Genomic DNA, 17,268 nt, shown 5'->3' with positions numbered 1-17,268 from the left:
CTTGCTGGTGAGGAATTCGTGAAGATTAGTTGTTCTTTAAAGGTAAGATTACTCCTATCATATTTCCTCTCTTTTAATTTCTACAAAGCATGATTAGGGTCGAATGTTTATTGTGGTCTATAATTCGCTATTTTAATGTTTTCCAAAACGAAATTTTAAGACACGAGACAATCAATCGCTTCTACAAGATGATCAGACTTACCTGAATGTTCTTAGCATGCAATCCTGAATTCAAGAATTGCAAAAGAATGGTGATGATGCTTTGTCATCTATCATAGAATTTTCATTCAAGGAAAACCCTAAAACTCAAACATCAAGAACTCTTCGTACAACCTGATGGCTTGGCTTTATATAGCCTTAAAAAACCCTAATGTGTGCCACATTATAAATTTAATAAAATAACAAAATTACCCATATCTAACATGTTTAAAAAGGATAAAATTAGAAACAATAAAACTAGACTTTAAGATTTAGGCATCTCATATCTAGTGTTAATGTGACTATATCAATATCTACAATGTCTATCAAAGGTAATGTTTTGCTATATTGGTATTTTCCTATATTTAAAAACGGATTAAAAAATGCTTACTGTATTATTTTAGAAAACAGTTATAAGAATTCAAGGTAAGAGAATGGAGCGCTGACTGTTTATGATCTGCTCAAACTTATACATACGCGTTGAGACTTGAGAACACCGATCACGTTTGAAATTTTTTATTTTTATTTTTTTAATTTAATAAGAGTCTTAATTAAATACGGGTCTTCCAAAAGAAAAAAAGAAAAAAAACGTTACTCCCAGTCTTCAACCAAGTTCCCACATAGTTTATTGTGATATATCTCATTCCAATTATTTCTGTTGCTAATAAGATCTCCAAAACCTCAGTTTCCTCTGTGGTGTCCATTCAACTTTGATGCTCTATCCACCATAATGGTAAGATTAACATTACCATATTTGATTTTCTTGCTTTTTCTAAGTAAGAGTTTACCCTTATATTCAATCCACATTTCAAATTTAAACCAAAATATTTTTGTTTTTAGTTTATAAAGGTCGAAAAAAGTAGTTTGTTAAAGCATGAAAAGTTTATAAATTTTAAATCGAAAAAAAAAAATAGACCTTATTGGATAACAATTTGGTTTTGAGTTCTTTGTTTATTTAAAATATCGGGAATGTTTTAAAAAACAAAGCTAGGTAATTTTGGAATGAAAAAAATGGTTCTTAAGAATTTGTGTTTTGTTTTTAAAATTCCGTTAAGAATACAGATGTATGAAAATTATGCAGAAATTGTAATAAACAAGCATAATATTTTCATAAACAAACACACAAAATATTTAAGGTCTTAATTGGGTAATTATTTAGTTTTTTTTTTATTTTTAATTTTTGAAAAATTAAGCCTATGAACACCCATTTGACGCCTTTTAAATTTTTTGTTTTGTTATCTATTTTTAACCATTATATTAAAATCCAAGTCAATTTTTTTAAAAAAAAAAAAAAAAAAAAAAATTCTTTTTGAAATATGGCTAATAATTCAACTATTGTACTTAATAAATATGTAAACCAATATAAGAAAAATAAGAAGAAATTAAAATGTTTAATTTTCAAAAACAAAAAAAAAACAAAATTATTACTAAACGGAGTCTAAGGACTCATTTGGCAATATAGTTGATCTTGTTTTTGAAATTTATACTTATTTACTCTCAATTTTTTTATTATGGTTTTCATATTTCTTGAATAAACACTTCACTCTCATAATTAAGTTCTAAAAAAAATTGTTTTTGGAAATTCTATATATTTTTTTAAAAAAATTTAAAACTTAACGATTTTTGAAAATATCAATCCAAAATGAATAAAGAATGAATGAATTTGCGCGTAGGACGGAGACGGGGTGGAGAGTATGGTGATATCGCAGGGACAACACGGCGGTGCCGGAGGCAGCCCTTGGGACGACGGAGTCTTCTCGTCAATAAAACGAGTAATAATCACATATGGAGGCTGCGTCAACTCTATTCAGACGGAATATTCCGACAATGGACGTTCAAGTTGGTCAGACAAGCATGGAGTTGGAGGTCCTTTTACATATGAGGTAGGTAGAACAGAAACCATCAGCTTTTTTATTCACGTTTTCAATTTTCCAAGGAAAAAAAACATATTTTTGGTTTCTTTATTTATTATCATTTATGTTTTACATTTGTTAATCTAAAAACACATAACTTAAACTTTGTCATTTGTTATAATTATATTCTTAAATTTTTAATTTGATTAATTAACTCTATTTAATTTATTGTTTCTTAAGATCAGTCCCTTGTAGGTTTGATTAAATTTTTCATTTAGCATTGTTTGTGAGTTGTATACATATTTAACTTGTTTTTTTTTCTTTTAAGTAACATCTGATTTTTAAATTTATAAAGAAAATTGATAAAAGTATTTCAACTAGAATGTAAACAAGAATTTCAAAATTTCTAATTAATTAACCATTAAAAAACATTTAGAAATTAAGATTAAAGTTTTACATTTACATTTATGCGTGAGTTACTACTTATAAATATATTTTTTTGTGAATGGAATTCAAAGTTTAGAAAGAAAATTGACATCTAGTAAAAGTAAAGTTGAAAATTTCAAATTAAATAATAATTAAACAACATTTAAAATTAAAGACGAAGTAAAGGTCAATTTTGATGCATATTAAAGAATTAAAATATTGACCTACAGTAAATTGAGGGGTTCACAATCACTATTGAAAAGCAATTCAAAATCAAGGATTAGAATACTAATATTGATAACAATATTATATGGAAAAAAGTCCCAGTCTCTCTTTTCTCTCCCATTTTTCCAACTCTCTGTATTATATATATATATATATATTTCTTATCTCGAAAATATGTTAAAATTTCCATAATGAAATCGCATAATGGAGGAGGGAGAAGAAGGAATGGGGACATCCCTTCCTCCCGTTAATAGAGAGAAAAGAGAGGAAGGCGAGGGAGGGAAGAAGATAAAAAGATTAAAATTATATCATTTTCCGTGTCATTTAATTCTAGCATGTCAACCATCTAGTCATTTTTCTGTTTGTGTTTAACAACATCGTTAGTAGATCTTTTTAAATTTATTATACAAAACTTGGAGACCAAAAAAAATCTTTCAAAAACTCATAGACCAAAATGATCTATGACTAAAAATTTGAAGATTGAAAAGGCAATTTTTCCTAAATTTTAAGTAGTAATTTAAAAAGTGAAGAGATAAATAAATAAGTATGCATTCGTATCTTATGCTTCTCTTTCTTTTACACAATCTTTTTATAAAAACAAATCACTTATTCTAAATAATATTTATCACGGTAATTTCTCATTGGACAATTGTTGTAAATTAGGGTTGCTAAAAATTTTCACGAAATTAGGTCCCATGGGGTCAAACTGGGGATCCTAACCATGTCCCCAATTAGGGATGAGGTAGAGACGGGGAGGGTATCCCCGTCCCGTCCCTATCCCTAATTAATTTTTTTTATTTTTTAATATATATAATAGTTACAAAAAAAATGGGGATGAGTCTCCTTGGGGACCCTTTTTCCAATGGGGAATCCTCGTCCTCATCCCCGCTTCTGTCAGGGGAAAAATATCCCATGAAGATGGGGAGTGGGTCTCCTACCCCGTCCCAATCCCGTTGCTTTTCCCCCGGGTAAAATGCCTAATATTTACAACGCTTTGATAGTGAAAGGTCGAGATACTACCGCCCGTGCCGGGGAGAAGTGGTTGCTTCACTTCCTTAAGTAGAGTGCCAAGAGCTTGTAGCGCTGTCTTTTAACCGTTTGTTCTTCTTTGTCAACGCTACGTTGGACCTAAAGGAAAAGGCGCTACTTAGCCATACATTAGTAGAAGTAAGCGGTTGAGTTAGCCTAGCCTGATCTGAAACTTAGCACTTGTTTTCTTATTGATTCCAAGGGCGACGGTGTTCTTGAATGAAGTCGTGAGAGATATTTTGTTCCATCACAAAGAATTATTTGATTTTTGCATTTCAACTAATTTACATGATACATTAGAACAAACACATATTGGGATAAGACATGCCTTTACTTTAGCTCTTAGAAAGAGAGAGCCTGAAGACTTTTAAGGATTGCAAACTCTCAAACCCTAGCCAGAACACTACTTCCAAAAACCTTGTGAATCTTGTCAAAACTCTATTGTAAAGGTAGCTCATAACACCTAAATTCCTAAATTTTTGTATGATTAAAATTTAGGTGGTGCTTGATGAACCGAATGAATACTTGATCTCAATTCATGGATACGTGGGAAATTGGGAAAAGAAATCCGTGATTAGATCGCTGACGCTGGAGAGCAACACGAGGATTCATGGACCATTTGGCAAAGAAGAGGGAGTCAGGTTTTGGTTCCCTAATGCAGGGACTACGATTGTTGGTTTCCACGGCAAATCTCATGGGTTGCTTCATTCCATTGGGATCAAGGTGGTTCCCATTCTTAGAAACATATCAAAACCACAGGTTTCAAGTCATAAATGTTTGCTTAATTAGAAACAAATCTTATCCCATCATAACACACCTATAGTGTTTCACCTGTAAAATTGGTTGAGTTGAATTAGTAATAATTATCTATGTTTGAGATACAACTTATGTTGAACTGATAATAATTGTCCGTATTTGAGGTACAAGTTGCAATTTTCATATAATCTAAGTTGGTTTTGAATTATCAAGACCATATTTCGAAGTAAGTTTGAACATGATAAAAATGATTTTGACTTTCTCAAAATCACTCTCAAAATATATTTTAAATTGTTTTGAAATTAGGATCTTCCATTGTAGGGTGAATGTAGTTCATTCGAAGTATACTTATTTTAAATGTATTTTCAATAATAATATTAGTGTATCAGTAGAAATTTTGTCTCGATCAAGATATATATATATATATATTTTTAAGGACAAAGTTAAAGATATTTTTTATTTCTTGTAACAAATTTTTTTTTTTATCTCTTTGTAAATCATTTAGACCATCTTCAACTTGTCTATAAAGAGTAGTACGATGACTTGGAATATCACATTTAAGATTTTTCTTCTTCGTCACATGTCGATAAACTTCACTAAAATTTATGGTGCATCTTTTCCACTTCCTTGTCTCATTAGAAATTTTCAACCATTGAGATAATTTAAATCACATATATTGGAGATTTCGTTTTGATTGATTTTATATTTTTTAAAATCTTGGTTTCTGCTTAACATCGGGTTTAGACATCAGCATATTTCCTGTAGAATATTTTTTCTAATCTGGAAAATTTTGACTTATTGGTTTTGTTTGATATTTTCCTTTATTGCAAAGCGACTTATTTTCTTCTATTTAGGAGATGTTTCCTTTTCTGTATTTGTCTATTAAAAAGGGTGTCTTGGTATGCTTTTAAAGATAGAGAGAGTGTCTTTATGCTGGTTTGATTTTTTAGAGTAAGACATCTACTGCACTCGGCCAAACTATTCTACATCGTGTTCTTGCTTGTTTGTTTGTCATTTCGGTATGCAAGTTCTTCATCCATTGATTGCAATATTTGAAGATTATCACGGCTTAGGAGGAGCCTAAACCCCAGCAGACATAGAAGAGATTCTTAGTCTTAGGGGGAGCCTAAGAATCAGTTTTGGAGAATGGAGTTCTCCATCTCAAGGGGATCCTAAGATTCATCAGTGAATGGAGTTCACTAATTTGAGAGGATGATATGGTAGTGAGAGGAGTCTCACCACTAATATCAAGCTTAGGGAGGGCCTAAGTATATTTGAGAAGGAGTCTCACATCTAGGGGGAGCTTAGGTGATGTAGGAGTTGAGCTCTATGTGAGCCACTGTAGTAATTGGTGTATAGATAAATACTACATTGTAAATTGTTTAACTCATTATTATTAGTGGAATTATCTTTTCGAGGCACACAGGCCCCCAGATATAGGTGGTTTATCACCGAACTAGGTTACCAACTCTCGTGTTCATTTATAGTTGTTAGATATTGTTACAATACTTGTTAGTGTTTTCTGTTTAATATTCGAATTTCGAGTGTTGAGTCATCTTAACGTTTTTTCAACATACACTTTGCATAATTGCCCAAGTCAGCGCTCATATGTAATTCAGTAAAACTTCAAACATCATATTGTCCCTTATATCTTTCTTTGAAAGAAGTCACCTCTCTTGACAAGAGATGCAATATCAACATCTCATCCAAAGCATGCACCTTTGACAAACTTAGCTCTATTAGGACAAAGTCCTTTTTTGTGTGCTCAATTTATATATATTCCCGACTTATTTTCTTCTAATAGAAGTTTACTAGTAACCTTGGCAAAGTTTAAAGTTTCATTCATGTACAAACAAAATTCGCTTATAAGAAAGGTGGTAACACAAAATGAGTCTAGCTAACCACCTTATCTTTTTTTTTTTTAATATTTTTAAAACCAACTATTTTGAAAACCACGTTGACAAAACTAGATAAGGTATAAAAATGACATACCTTAAAGTCGTTCCTTATCATAATGTGATCGATGAGTATCGATATACCAAAAGATTTAAAACCGTTTCCTAAATTATTATTTATTCCTAAAAAGATTAAATTAAAAAAATGCAAATAAAAAGAGACTAGTAGTCATCCCACCATATATCAAAGTGTCTCATCACTATGATAAGGGAGTGTTCATTTTTTTTAACTGAAAAAAGAAATAGTTGTTCTTAGGTTTGAATAGAAAAAAGATCACTTCCTTTACTGCTTCTCATTTTTTTTAGCTAAAAAACATATGTTATTAAGTTCGAATGGAAAAAATGTCACTTACTTTATTGCTGTTTTTTAAACTAAAAAAAGAAATAGTCGTTATTAAATATGAATAGAAAAAATGCCAGTTGCTTTATTATTTATTATTTTTTAACTAAAAAAAGAGATAATCGTTCATAAGTTTGAATGGAAAAAGGCCACTTGCTTTATTGCTTATCATTTTTTAAGAAAAGAAATAGTCGTTATTAAGTTTTAATAGAAAAAAGGCCACTTGCTTTATTGTTTATCATTTTTTTAACTGAAAAAAGATAGTTGTTCTTAAGTTTGAATGGAAAAAAAATGCCACTTGCTTTATTTGCTTATCATTTTTTTAAAAACAAATAGTCGTTATTAAGTTTGAATATAAATAATCTACTTACTTTATTTTTTTTTATCATTTTTTAACTAAAAAAAGATAATAATTAGATTGCATCTAACTCAACGCTTCTCGTTTTCTATTATACTAAAAATAAAATTAAATATTATCTTTTAAAATAGTGACATGATCCAGTTGTTTGAGCTACATATGAGATGGGTGGAAGTTCTTTATAACAAGAAGCAATTGCTCAAAAGTTTAAATGGATAAAGGGCCACTTGGGTAATGATAAGGGTGCAACTATAAGATGTAAGCCTCTTTTGTAACCTATTAAAAAAATATAAATAATAATTCATTTTTTTAATTGAATTATTGGATGACTTGTACAAAGTAGGTGCATATCCATCTGATTTTAGAATTATTCAATAAAATATAGAAAATCAAAAGTATAGATGAATGCAGATTAAATTAATTTTTTGTAAACTATACTTTTGATTTATGAAATTTGAGATTGAAAAATATTTAGGTGTATCTTTGATAATATCTATCTTTATGCATCCCACTAAATTGTGTAATTATAATTTTTCACATGGAAAATTCTTTTTATTTCTTTTATTAAATATTTTAATTCATTTTTTATGTGTGTGATGATAATCGAATACATAAGATACACCCAAGTATTGCTCTTTAGATTTTTATCAAAACAATCCTTGAATTTCAAAATTGAATAGTTAATGCTCTTTTTTTTTTTTTTTAACTATTAGACTATTTGTTTTAAAATTTTGAAAATATATCTATTTCTTCTCAATTTTTTATAATATTTTACATTTGTCTTTAGTAAAAGAGTTGAATTCTTATCGAAATTTTAGAAACAAAAAACAAGTTTTTAAGAACTATTTTCTTCATTTTCAAAACTTGATTTGGTTTTTAAAAACATTATTAGTAAAAAGTAGATAACAAAATAACAAATTTAGATACGTAAATGGTGTTTATATGTTTACTTTTTTAAAAAAAAAAAACTAAAAACCAAGACCTTCATTTGGTAACCATATGGTTTTCGATTTTTTAAAATTAAATTTATAAACATCCACAGTCGGATTGTCTTCTTCAATCTCTGACCCATTTATCACGCCAAGTTCGAACACTTAGGATTTTGTTCAACCAATATCATGTGAAACTTATGATTTGAGTTAATTAAACTCCTAAATTTTCACAAATCAATCAATTTAAACATTTTATTACGACTACATTTGAAAATCATCAATGTATTGATTCTCAAACGTATGTAAATTTCTTTAAATATCAGTTTAGAATAGTTAGAGTATATGCATGGATGACTCTCCAAGGAAATTTTGACTGAAGGTCATCTAAATTGATCAATTTGTGAATGTTTGGGGGTTTAATTAATATAATTATAAGTTTCAGAAAAGATTTTTTTTCAAATGAAATGTACAATTACAAAAGTTTATGGTTTAAATTGTCCAAATTTAATTAATATAACTATAAGTTTCAGAAGAGATTTTTCAACATGCATCTTGCATAATTGCCCAAGTCAACGCTCATATGCAATTCAGTAAAACTTCAAACATCATATTGTCCCTTATGTCTTTCTTTGAAAGAAATCACTTCTCTTGGTGAGAGATGCAACGTTAGCATCTCATCCAAAGCATGCATCTTTGACAAACTTAGCTCTATTAGGACAATATCCTTTTTCGTGTACTCAATTTATCTATATTCCCAACTTATTTTCTTCTAATAGAAGTTTATTAATAAACTTAGCCAATCTAAAGTTTCATTCATGTACACACAAAATGAGCCTAGCTAACCACCATATCTTTTTTTATAATTTATTTTTTAATATTTTTAAAACCATCTATTTTGAAAACAACGTCGACAAAATTAGATAAGGTATAAAAATGATGATGATATACCTTAAAAGTCGTCCCTTATCATAATGTGACTGATGAGTATTGATATAACAAAAGATTTAAAACCGTTTCCTAAATTATTAATTATTTCTAAAAAAAATGCAAATAAAAAGAGACTAGTAGTCATCCCACCATATATCAAAGTTGTCTCATCATTATGATAAGGGAGTGCTCATTTTTTTTAACTGAAAAAAGAAATAGTTGCTCTTAGGTTTGAATGGAAAAAGGACACTTACTTTATTGTTGGTCATTTTTTTAGCTAAAAAACAGTTGTTATTAAGTTCGTATGGAAAAAAGGTCACTTACTTTATTACTTATTGTTTTTTAAACTATAAAAAAAAAAAAAAAAACAGTCATTATTAAGTTTGAATAGAAAAAATGCTAGTTGCTTTATTGTTTATAATTTTTTAACTAAAGAAAGAGATAGTAGTTCTGAAGTTTGAATGGAAAAAAAGACCACTTGCTTTATTGCTTATCATTTTTTAAGAAATGGTCAAAGTTTGAATAGAAAAAAAATCACTTATTGTTTATCATTTTTTAACTAAAAAAGAGATGGTCGTTCTTAAGTTCGAATAGAAAAAATGCTACTTGCTTTATTGTTTATCATTTTTTTAAAAAACAGATCATCGTTATTAAGTTTGAATAGAAAAAATCTACTTACTTTATTACTTATCATTTTTTAACTAAAAAAAAAAGATAATAATTAGGTTTCATCTAATTCATGCTCTCGTTTTCTATTATACTAAAAATAAAATTAAAAATTATGTTTTAAAATGGTGACATGACCCATTATTGGGTGTTGTTTGAGCTACATATGAGATGGGTGGAAGATCTTTATTGCTTATCATTTTTTTAACAAAGAAAGAAGTGGTCGCTCAAAGGTTTAAATGGATAGGGCCACTTGGGTAATGGTAAGGGTGCAACTATATGATGTAAGCCTCTTTTGTAACCTATTAAAAAATATAATAATAATTCATTTTTTTAATTGAATTATTGGATGGTTTGTACAATGGTAGGTGCATATCCATCTGATTTTAAAATTATTCAATAAAATATAGAAAGTCAAAAGTATAGATGAATGCAGATCAAATTAATTTTTGGTTTATGAGATTTGAGATTAAAAAATATTTAGGTTTATCCTTGATAACACCTATCTTTATGCATCCTACTAAATTGTACAATTATAATTTTTCATATGGAAAATTCTTCTTCTTTTATTAAATATTTTAGTTCATTTTTTATGTGTGTGATGATATTCGAATGCATAAGATACATCTAAATATTGCTCTTTGAGATTTTTATCAAAACAATCTTTGAATTTCAAAATTGAATAGGTAAGGCTCATTTTTTTAACCATTAGACTATTTATTTTAAATTTTTTAAAATTATATCTATTTCTTTTCAATTTCTTATAATGTTTTACGATTCTGTTTAGTAAAAGAGTTGAATTCTTATTGAAATTTTAAAAACAAAAAACAAGTTTTTAAAAACTATTTTATTCATTTTCAAAACTTGACTTGGTTTTTAAAAACATTATTAGTAAAAAGTAGATAACAAAATAACAGATTTAGATGTGTAAATGGTGTTTATATGTTTAATTTAAAAAAAAAATAAAAATTAAGACCCCGTTTGGTAACCATTTGGCTTTTTGTTTTTGGAAATTAACATTATAAGCATCCACAATCGAATTGTCTTCTTCAATCTCTAACCCATTTGTCACGCCAAGTTCGAACACTTAGGATTTTCTTCAACCAATATCATGTGAAACTTATGATTTGAGTCAATTAAACTCCTAAATTTTCACAAGTTAATCAATTTAAACATTTCATTACGACTACATTTGAAAATCATCAATGCATTGATTCTCAAACGTATATAGATTTCTTTAAATATCAGTTTTACAAAATAGAATAGTTAGAGTAAATGCATTGATGATTCTCCAAGAAAAATTTGACTGAGAGTCGTCTCTATTGATCAATTTGTGAATATTTGAGGGTTTAATTAATATAACTATGTTTTTTTTTTTCAAATGAAATGTACAATTACAAAAATTCATGGCTTAAATTTGTTGGAATGTCTTGAATTTGTTTGTTGATACTTTAAACAACTAAGTACGAGGTCTCACTGACCGAGGTCCATGGGCAATGCCCCCGATAAACCTATTCAAAATTCGTATTTAGCATATTTATTTATTTGTAATTATTTAAGATTATGACCCTAGGATTTAGAGTAGTATGCTATATTAACTCTCTAACGTTAGAGGTGCCGTTTGTGTATTCAAAAAACACTCTTTGTAATAATATTGTTCTTCTTCTGCCTCATGGACGTAGATAACACACTGTTAGTGACCCATATATATGTGTTGATTCTTTTAAGTTCTTTTATATTCTTTAATTGTTGATTTTGTAACAAAATTGATAAACCTAGTTTAGAAGTATAAATTGATTTTTAGGATTGACATTCAACCCACGCCGTATGTTGAAGAGGTTTAGAATATGAGCACGGATTCTTGCACCTAATCTAATGCTTCCTTCTCCTCTACTCACAAAGAATTAAAAAAAGAAAAAAGAAAAATCAAGTATCATGTGGCGCATTTCTATTGGGTGTTAGTCATACAAAAATAACTACAACCAAGTTTTTTTTTTTTTTTTTCTGCAATTGCTTTTGAAAGCGTCTAGTGATAGGGAATGGAAGTTGAGGAAGTAAAAGGCCACGAACACTCGTTGACATTCTACCAACGGGGAATACCCGATCGCGATGGGAACGGAGAAGATGTTCGTTGCTCTCAATGCAATCAGCCATGGCGTCCGCCAGCATTCGGCTGCTCCACCTGCAACTTCCACATCCATCAATCATGTATCAACCTTCCTAACCAAATCTCCACTCCCTTTCATCCCCAAAACCATCAGCCTCTTCATCTCACCAACCATTACCGCTCTTGCAAATGCTGCCGTCAGATGCCTTCCGGCAAAGTTTACAGCTGCCTCACATGTGGTTTCCATATCGACTTACAATGCCTCATAGCCAAAACCAAAGCCAGCGGCTTGTGTGAAATGCCCAATGGAAAGTTTCGACATTTCGCCCATCCCCATCCATTAACGACCCTTAATCAAGATCAACAACGTCTTATACTCCAACGACGCAAATACACTAAAATTATTGTTTGTGTTGTATGCCAACTTCCTATAACATCAGGTTCTGATAATTCTACTACTGACAGTGACATTCTCTTTTGTTCGCATTGTGATTTACACTTCCATCATCATTGTGCTAATCTTCCTCGTGAGATCGAGGATCCTAAGTATCACCAGCATTCTTTGTTTCTTTTCCCCAGATCGTTCGTAAATAAAACTTTTTGCTCTAGTTGTAGTAATGAGCGTGCAGAGTTCTTCTACACTTGTCCATCCTGTGATTTCAATCTTCATGTAGCGTGCTTGCGCTCATTCAAACACCAACATGAATTCATCAATCTAAGGAAAATTCTTCCTTTTCAGTGTCAAGCATGTGGGAAATTAGAGAAAGGGTTTCCTTGGTTTTGTAGCATCTGCCATGTTTTCATTCATAAGAAATGTGCAGAGTCAGCATCAAGTCTCAAAACATCTGAACATCGCCATTCCTTAACTCTCACATTCTCTTTAAATCCAGAGTATGTAACCAATTATAGGTGCAAAATATGCGGTAAAAATATCAAAAAATCATGTGCAGCCTACGTTTGTTACCAATGCGAGAGCAAGTATATTACGCATTTGGATTGTGCTAAAAATCGAAAAATTGACAACAACCTGCCTAGGGAAGCTGTTGATGAGCCTATCAACATAGAGAAAAAAATTAATCAAGAAAATGGGATGATTTTACATTTTAGCCATAGTGATAAGTTGATCCTCTGTTCTGGCGAGGGTAGGCTTTGTGATGGGTGCATGAGATGCATATCAACTCCATCGATATCTTACGGTTGTTTAATGTGCAGCTTCTTTCTGCACGAGGAATGCGCAAAATTGCCGAGAAACAGGAATTGTTTGTTCCATCCACATTTGTTGAGAATCATCTATATCCCAGATTTTGTATGGTCCTGCTCTGTTTGTTTTAAAAACTTTCATGGCTTTGCTTATCAATGTACTGAAGGATGCCACTTCATTGTTGACATTGGATGCGTTGGAATTACAATCCCATTTACACATCCAAGTCACAATCATCCTCTGTTTATTGATCGCACAAACAAAAAACAAACTTGTGGAGCTTGTGGGGAGAGCGTGGAGAATAAAGAAGCATTTCGTTGTGTTGAATGCAACTTCTATTTGGACGCAACATGTGCCACTTTGCCTCTAAAAGTAAGATTCAGATTTGATATGCATCCTTTGAACTTGACATTTAAGAATGAAGATGAAGGTAATGAATATTACTGTGATATTTGCGAAGAAGAAAGAAAGGCCGAGCAGTGGTTTTACTCTTGCAAGTCCTGTTTTTTCGCCGCACATTTGAATTGTGTTCTTGGGGATTATCCTTGTATGAAGTCAGCTAAGTTTAATGGCCATCAGCATCCACTCAATTTGGTCAAAAAAGGCAAGATTGGGTATTCTACTTGTGGTGCGTGTGGCAATTCTTGTGATGTAAATATGGCGTTTGAATGTGGGATTTGCAAGTTTAATGTACATGCCTTTGGGCCTTGTTATCACCTACAACTTACACGTGGCGAAATAACTATGGTCACCATGTCTTCCCTTCGCTCTCGTTCATTTATTCTTTGCTCGGACACCTAATGCAGAGTTGAGCTAATCTCATTGCTGCACCATCCGCTATACTGATGTTTGTGCATCCTACCAAACTGTCCGATCATAATTTGTTAGATGGCAAATTCTTTTTACATCTTTCTTTTGATATTATTATTTTTTGTGTGTGATGAGAGTAGATTGTATATAGATAGGTGTATCTTGTTCATGCACTAATATATATGGTAATCTTTCATATGATGTGTGTACGTCACTACAAGAAAATTAACCATTTTCAAAGGTTCCCTTAAGAAACAAAAACTTTAATAGACCTTCAATACATATTTTCTCAAATATTATCTCAACCTTTTGAAAGTGTCGAAATAGATCTATCGAAAAAAATTTTCCAAATGTTTACTAACCTTCGATGACTATTATTTTTCAAATTAAGATTCGTTAACCTTCGAAAATTATTGCTTTTCAAAGGTCAAATATATCTTCGGTAATTATCAAATTATTTATCGATAATTGTTTATTGTTAAATAGTCTTTTTTGAAGGTTTCATTCTTTTTAAAGGCTTATAAGGTTATTTTCAAAAATTGTGAAGCTTTTAGAATTTTTTTTTTTTTTTAATCAAGAATTGTAAATCCTTTGAAAAAAGATCATCGAAATTAAAATTAAATCCAAAACTTGCAGTAAACCAAATGAATAAGCAAAATAATTACAAAATTTTCTATAAATCTTGAAGCATTTTGTAACTCATCTTCCTCATTTGTAAGACGCAATAGACTAAACTGCATCTCATGAATAAAAACTGAATTAAATATGTCAAGTGGCTCAAGTTATTTTTTCATCAAACTAGTTTAACTTTTTCTCGTGTCCAGAAAAATGTATGCAAGATTTTATAATCAAGAGTCAAAAGCAGACATCGATAAAACAACCAACATCCAATCTCCCTCATTATCTACATATGTGAGCACAAACTCAGAGGATCCATCTAAGATAGCTATGCCCAACCTTGCTCAGCACAACAAGATCAATGAAAAATATCCTATAAATCTTGCAAACATAAAGTTTCAAACAAATATATCCAACATAAATGTAACTATGTAAGTTAAAATGTGACAATTTACTAAAAAAGAATAAATTTTCAGCATATGAAAGAAGTTTATTTTATACAAATTAAAAAAAGAGGAACTACACTTGTGACCCACAGTGCTACTAGGATAAGACACCCAACTTTATCCATATACTATAAACCTTGTAGGTTATTACTTGAACATGATCCACCAGTATGTCTATATATATTGTTCAAGTCTCATTAAGTAATCTTGGATTTTTCCCTTAATGGATAACTAATGATTGCATATTTAAAATAATCAACTATTATATCAAATAACTAATTTAATTACGAGCCTTTAGGACATAAATCCCAACAGCCACATCATTCTACCGTTAGACAACTAACAGTGAAAGTAAACTAGGGACCATTTAGAACTATTTGAGAACTAAAATGTTTCTTTTGAAACATAAGGGACCAAATAGACATTAAGGTCGTGTTTAAACCAAGGGGAAAGTAAGTGGGCCCCGATAAATTATATCTATCGTTGTTTACCCTATGTTTCGTACTTGTATTGACACGTGAGGCCCATTGCCCAATCCATAATAAAAAAAAATGAAAATTGCACGAGTGGAAGGTGATCGATAAGTTTGCATTTTCAAGTTACGTTATCGTTACCGTTAGTGTACTATTATAGAATGATAAGTATGAATATGTCACATTTATTATTACCATGTGATAGATTCATTATTTTAAGTAAATATGATCAAAAGAAATTCAATTACGTTTGCGATTCTGACCCATGACGATTGATCTATCAATAAAATCAATACGATTACACGAATTTTCGCTACAATTTAGTGTTGGAAATGACTCTTAGGTTTAGGCCCATAGCAAAAGTAAAAAGAATCAAACATTAGAGAATTAAGCATTGCCTTAAAGGTATAAATACCAAGGCATGCTAGAGTTAACTCCAAAGTGTGGTGGTGGTGGAAGTATAACTCGTTCACCAAGTGTGCGCACCGTCGCTGCCGTCCATCTGGTCAGACAGACGGGTTGGGGTTCAAGCTTGCGTGAAAAGAAAAAAAAAATAACTTTTTATTACTTATCCGTTGAATTTTTTTCAACCCAAGAATTAAAATTTCTTCCCGTTTTTTACTGTTTTTCCCGTTTATGATTCATGTGCTTTCTGCCTGTTTTATTCTTAACAGGGTACCTCACAAAAAACTGGATAAGACACCTTACGAACTTTGGAGAGGTTATGCATCTAATCTCAATTACCTGAGGGTGTGGGGATGTTTAGCTAACGTAGAATATCTTACATTTAAAAAACCTATGGTGTGATCTAAAACTTTTGATTTTGTGTTTTTTGGTCATGCTCAAAATAGTGATGCACATAGATTTATGTGCTTGAATGATATATCCATTTGTGAATATATGGATGTTTGAATTCTTTGAACATATATTTCCAATGAAAAAGGCAACATATGAATTAGGTTGAAGTTGCTAAATTATTAAGTTGATATTCAAAACGAAGAAAAACATATAGTGGCTGTGGCATTTTCAGAACTTTTTAACCTTTTACTTTAATTGTTTCAGGTATGAAGGAGTCTAAAAGGGATTTGGCGTGAAAAGAAAAGTTTTCAAAAATTAAAAGGGTAATGCGCCCACATCGATGCGGCTATATCGATCTAAATTTTCAAATTCAAATATCGTCATCAGAATCTTGGAAGGATATTAAAACCCTGTTGGCCACGCAACAAAAAAGCCACGTTCAAAGAAATGATGATTTTTGGGTTTTATGTCCTAAAACTCGTGGTTTGTATACAATAAACTTATTTTGAAATTCAATAAAGTTATTATTAAAGTTTGATTCAATAAAGTTGTTATTGAATTTATGAATTGCTTATTTCGTTTTAGAAATAAATCCAATAAACTAAGATTCATAGTTATTATATGAATACTTGAACTTTATGTGAAGACATAAAGATGGAACAAGTTTGAGTAAATAGCTAAAATGATTTATAGTATATGAATAAGATACCTTATTCTGGTAATATTATCGGATGCAACCTACTCTGTAGTTGTTACAATCTATTGTAAGGTGCTACAAATGAAGTGATCCTGATTTGTTCATGTATTGACATAAGGAGTGGGGGTATCTTGTGTAATGAGTTTGCATAAAACCGGACTAAGAAATAAGTCACTCTTACTTTATAACGCTATTTACTATTTAAGACTGACTATTTCATAGTGATGACCTAGGTAACTTAACCTTAATTCTAAGCTAACTATGAACTCCTGTTTATTCGGGATTATCCTTTAATCTGCATAAGTGAGAGTAGTCCAACAACACTGCTCAATAAGCCTCCCATTTTGGGATAAGATCAGATAGATAGCTAAGGACATAGGGTGCAAGATGGAACCCACTCCTACCCACTTTCAATGATAGTAAAGCGGTTGTTCCCTTAAGTACTGATTATGG

The 17,268-nt window shown here is 30.6% G+C and overlaps 2 protein-coding genes across 2 annotated transcripts; both read left to right on the top strand.

Annotated features, from left to right (window-relative positions):
- Window positions 1-794: 794 nt before the first annotated feature.
- On the top strand, window positions 795-4,657 carry LOC150032942 (jacalin-related lectin 3-like). Its single transcript, XM_090307252.1, has 3 exons — window positions 795-931; window positions 1,872-2,081; window positions 4,230-4,657. The coding sequence occupies exons 1-3, from the start codon at window positions 929-931 to the stop codon at window positions 4,518-4,520; spliced, it is 504 nt and encodes a 167-aa protein (XP_090163378.1). The 5' UTR covers window positions 795-928; the 3' UTR covers window positions 4,521-4,657.
- Window positions 4,658-11,504: 6,847 nt separating this feature from the next.
- Window positions 11,505-14,088, top strand: LOC120090853 (uncharacterized). The gene has a single exon (XM_039048555.2). It carries the CDS (start codon window positions 11,705-11,707, stop codon window positions 13,772-13,774), a length of 2,070 nt encoding a protein of 689 aa, XP_038904483.1. The 5' UTR covers window positions 11,505-11,704; the 3' UTR covers window positions 13,775-14,088.
- The last annotated feature ends 3,180 nt before the right edge of the window (window positions 14,089-17,268 follow it).

This window comes from Benincasa hispida, chromosome 11 (genome assembly GCF_027475165.1).
Source record: "Benincasa hispida cultivar pf3 chromosome 11, pf3_genome.v1.1, whole genome shotgun sequence".
Classification (NCBI taxonomy): Eukaryota; Viridiplantae; Streptophyta; class Magnoliopsida; order Cucurbitales; family Cucurbitaceae; genus Benincasa; species Benincasa hispida.
The sequence above is the reverse complement of the archived record's forward strand: the minus strand, read 5'-3'. Positions and strand labels throughout refer to the sequence as shown.

Coding starts and splice junctions, on each gene's coding strand:
- LOC150032942 (XM_090307252.1), top strand. Junction 2,082..4,229: donor GAGGTCCTTTTACATATGAG/GTAGGTAGAACA, acceptor ATTAAAATTTAG/GTGGTGCTTGATGAACCGAA.
- LOC120090853 (XM_039048555.2), top strand. CDS start 11,705: ATGGAAGTTGAGGAAGTAAAAGGCCACGAACACTCGTTGACATTCTAC.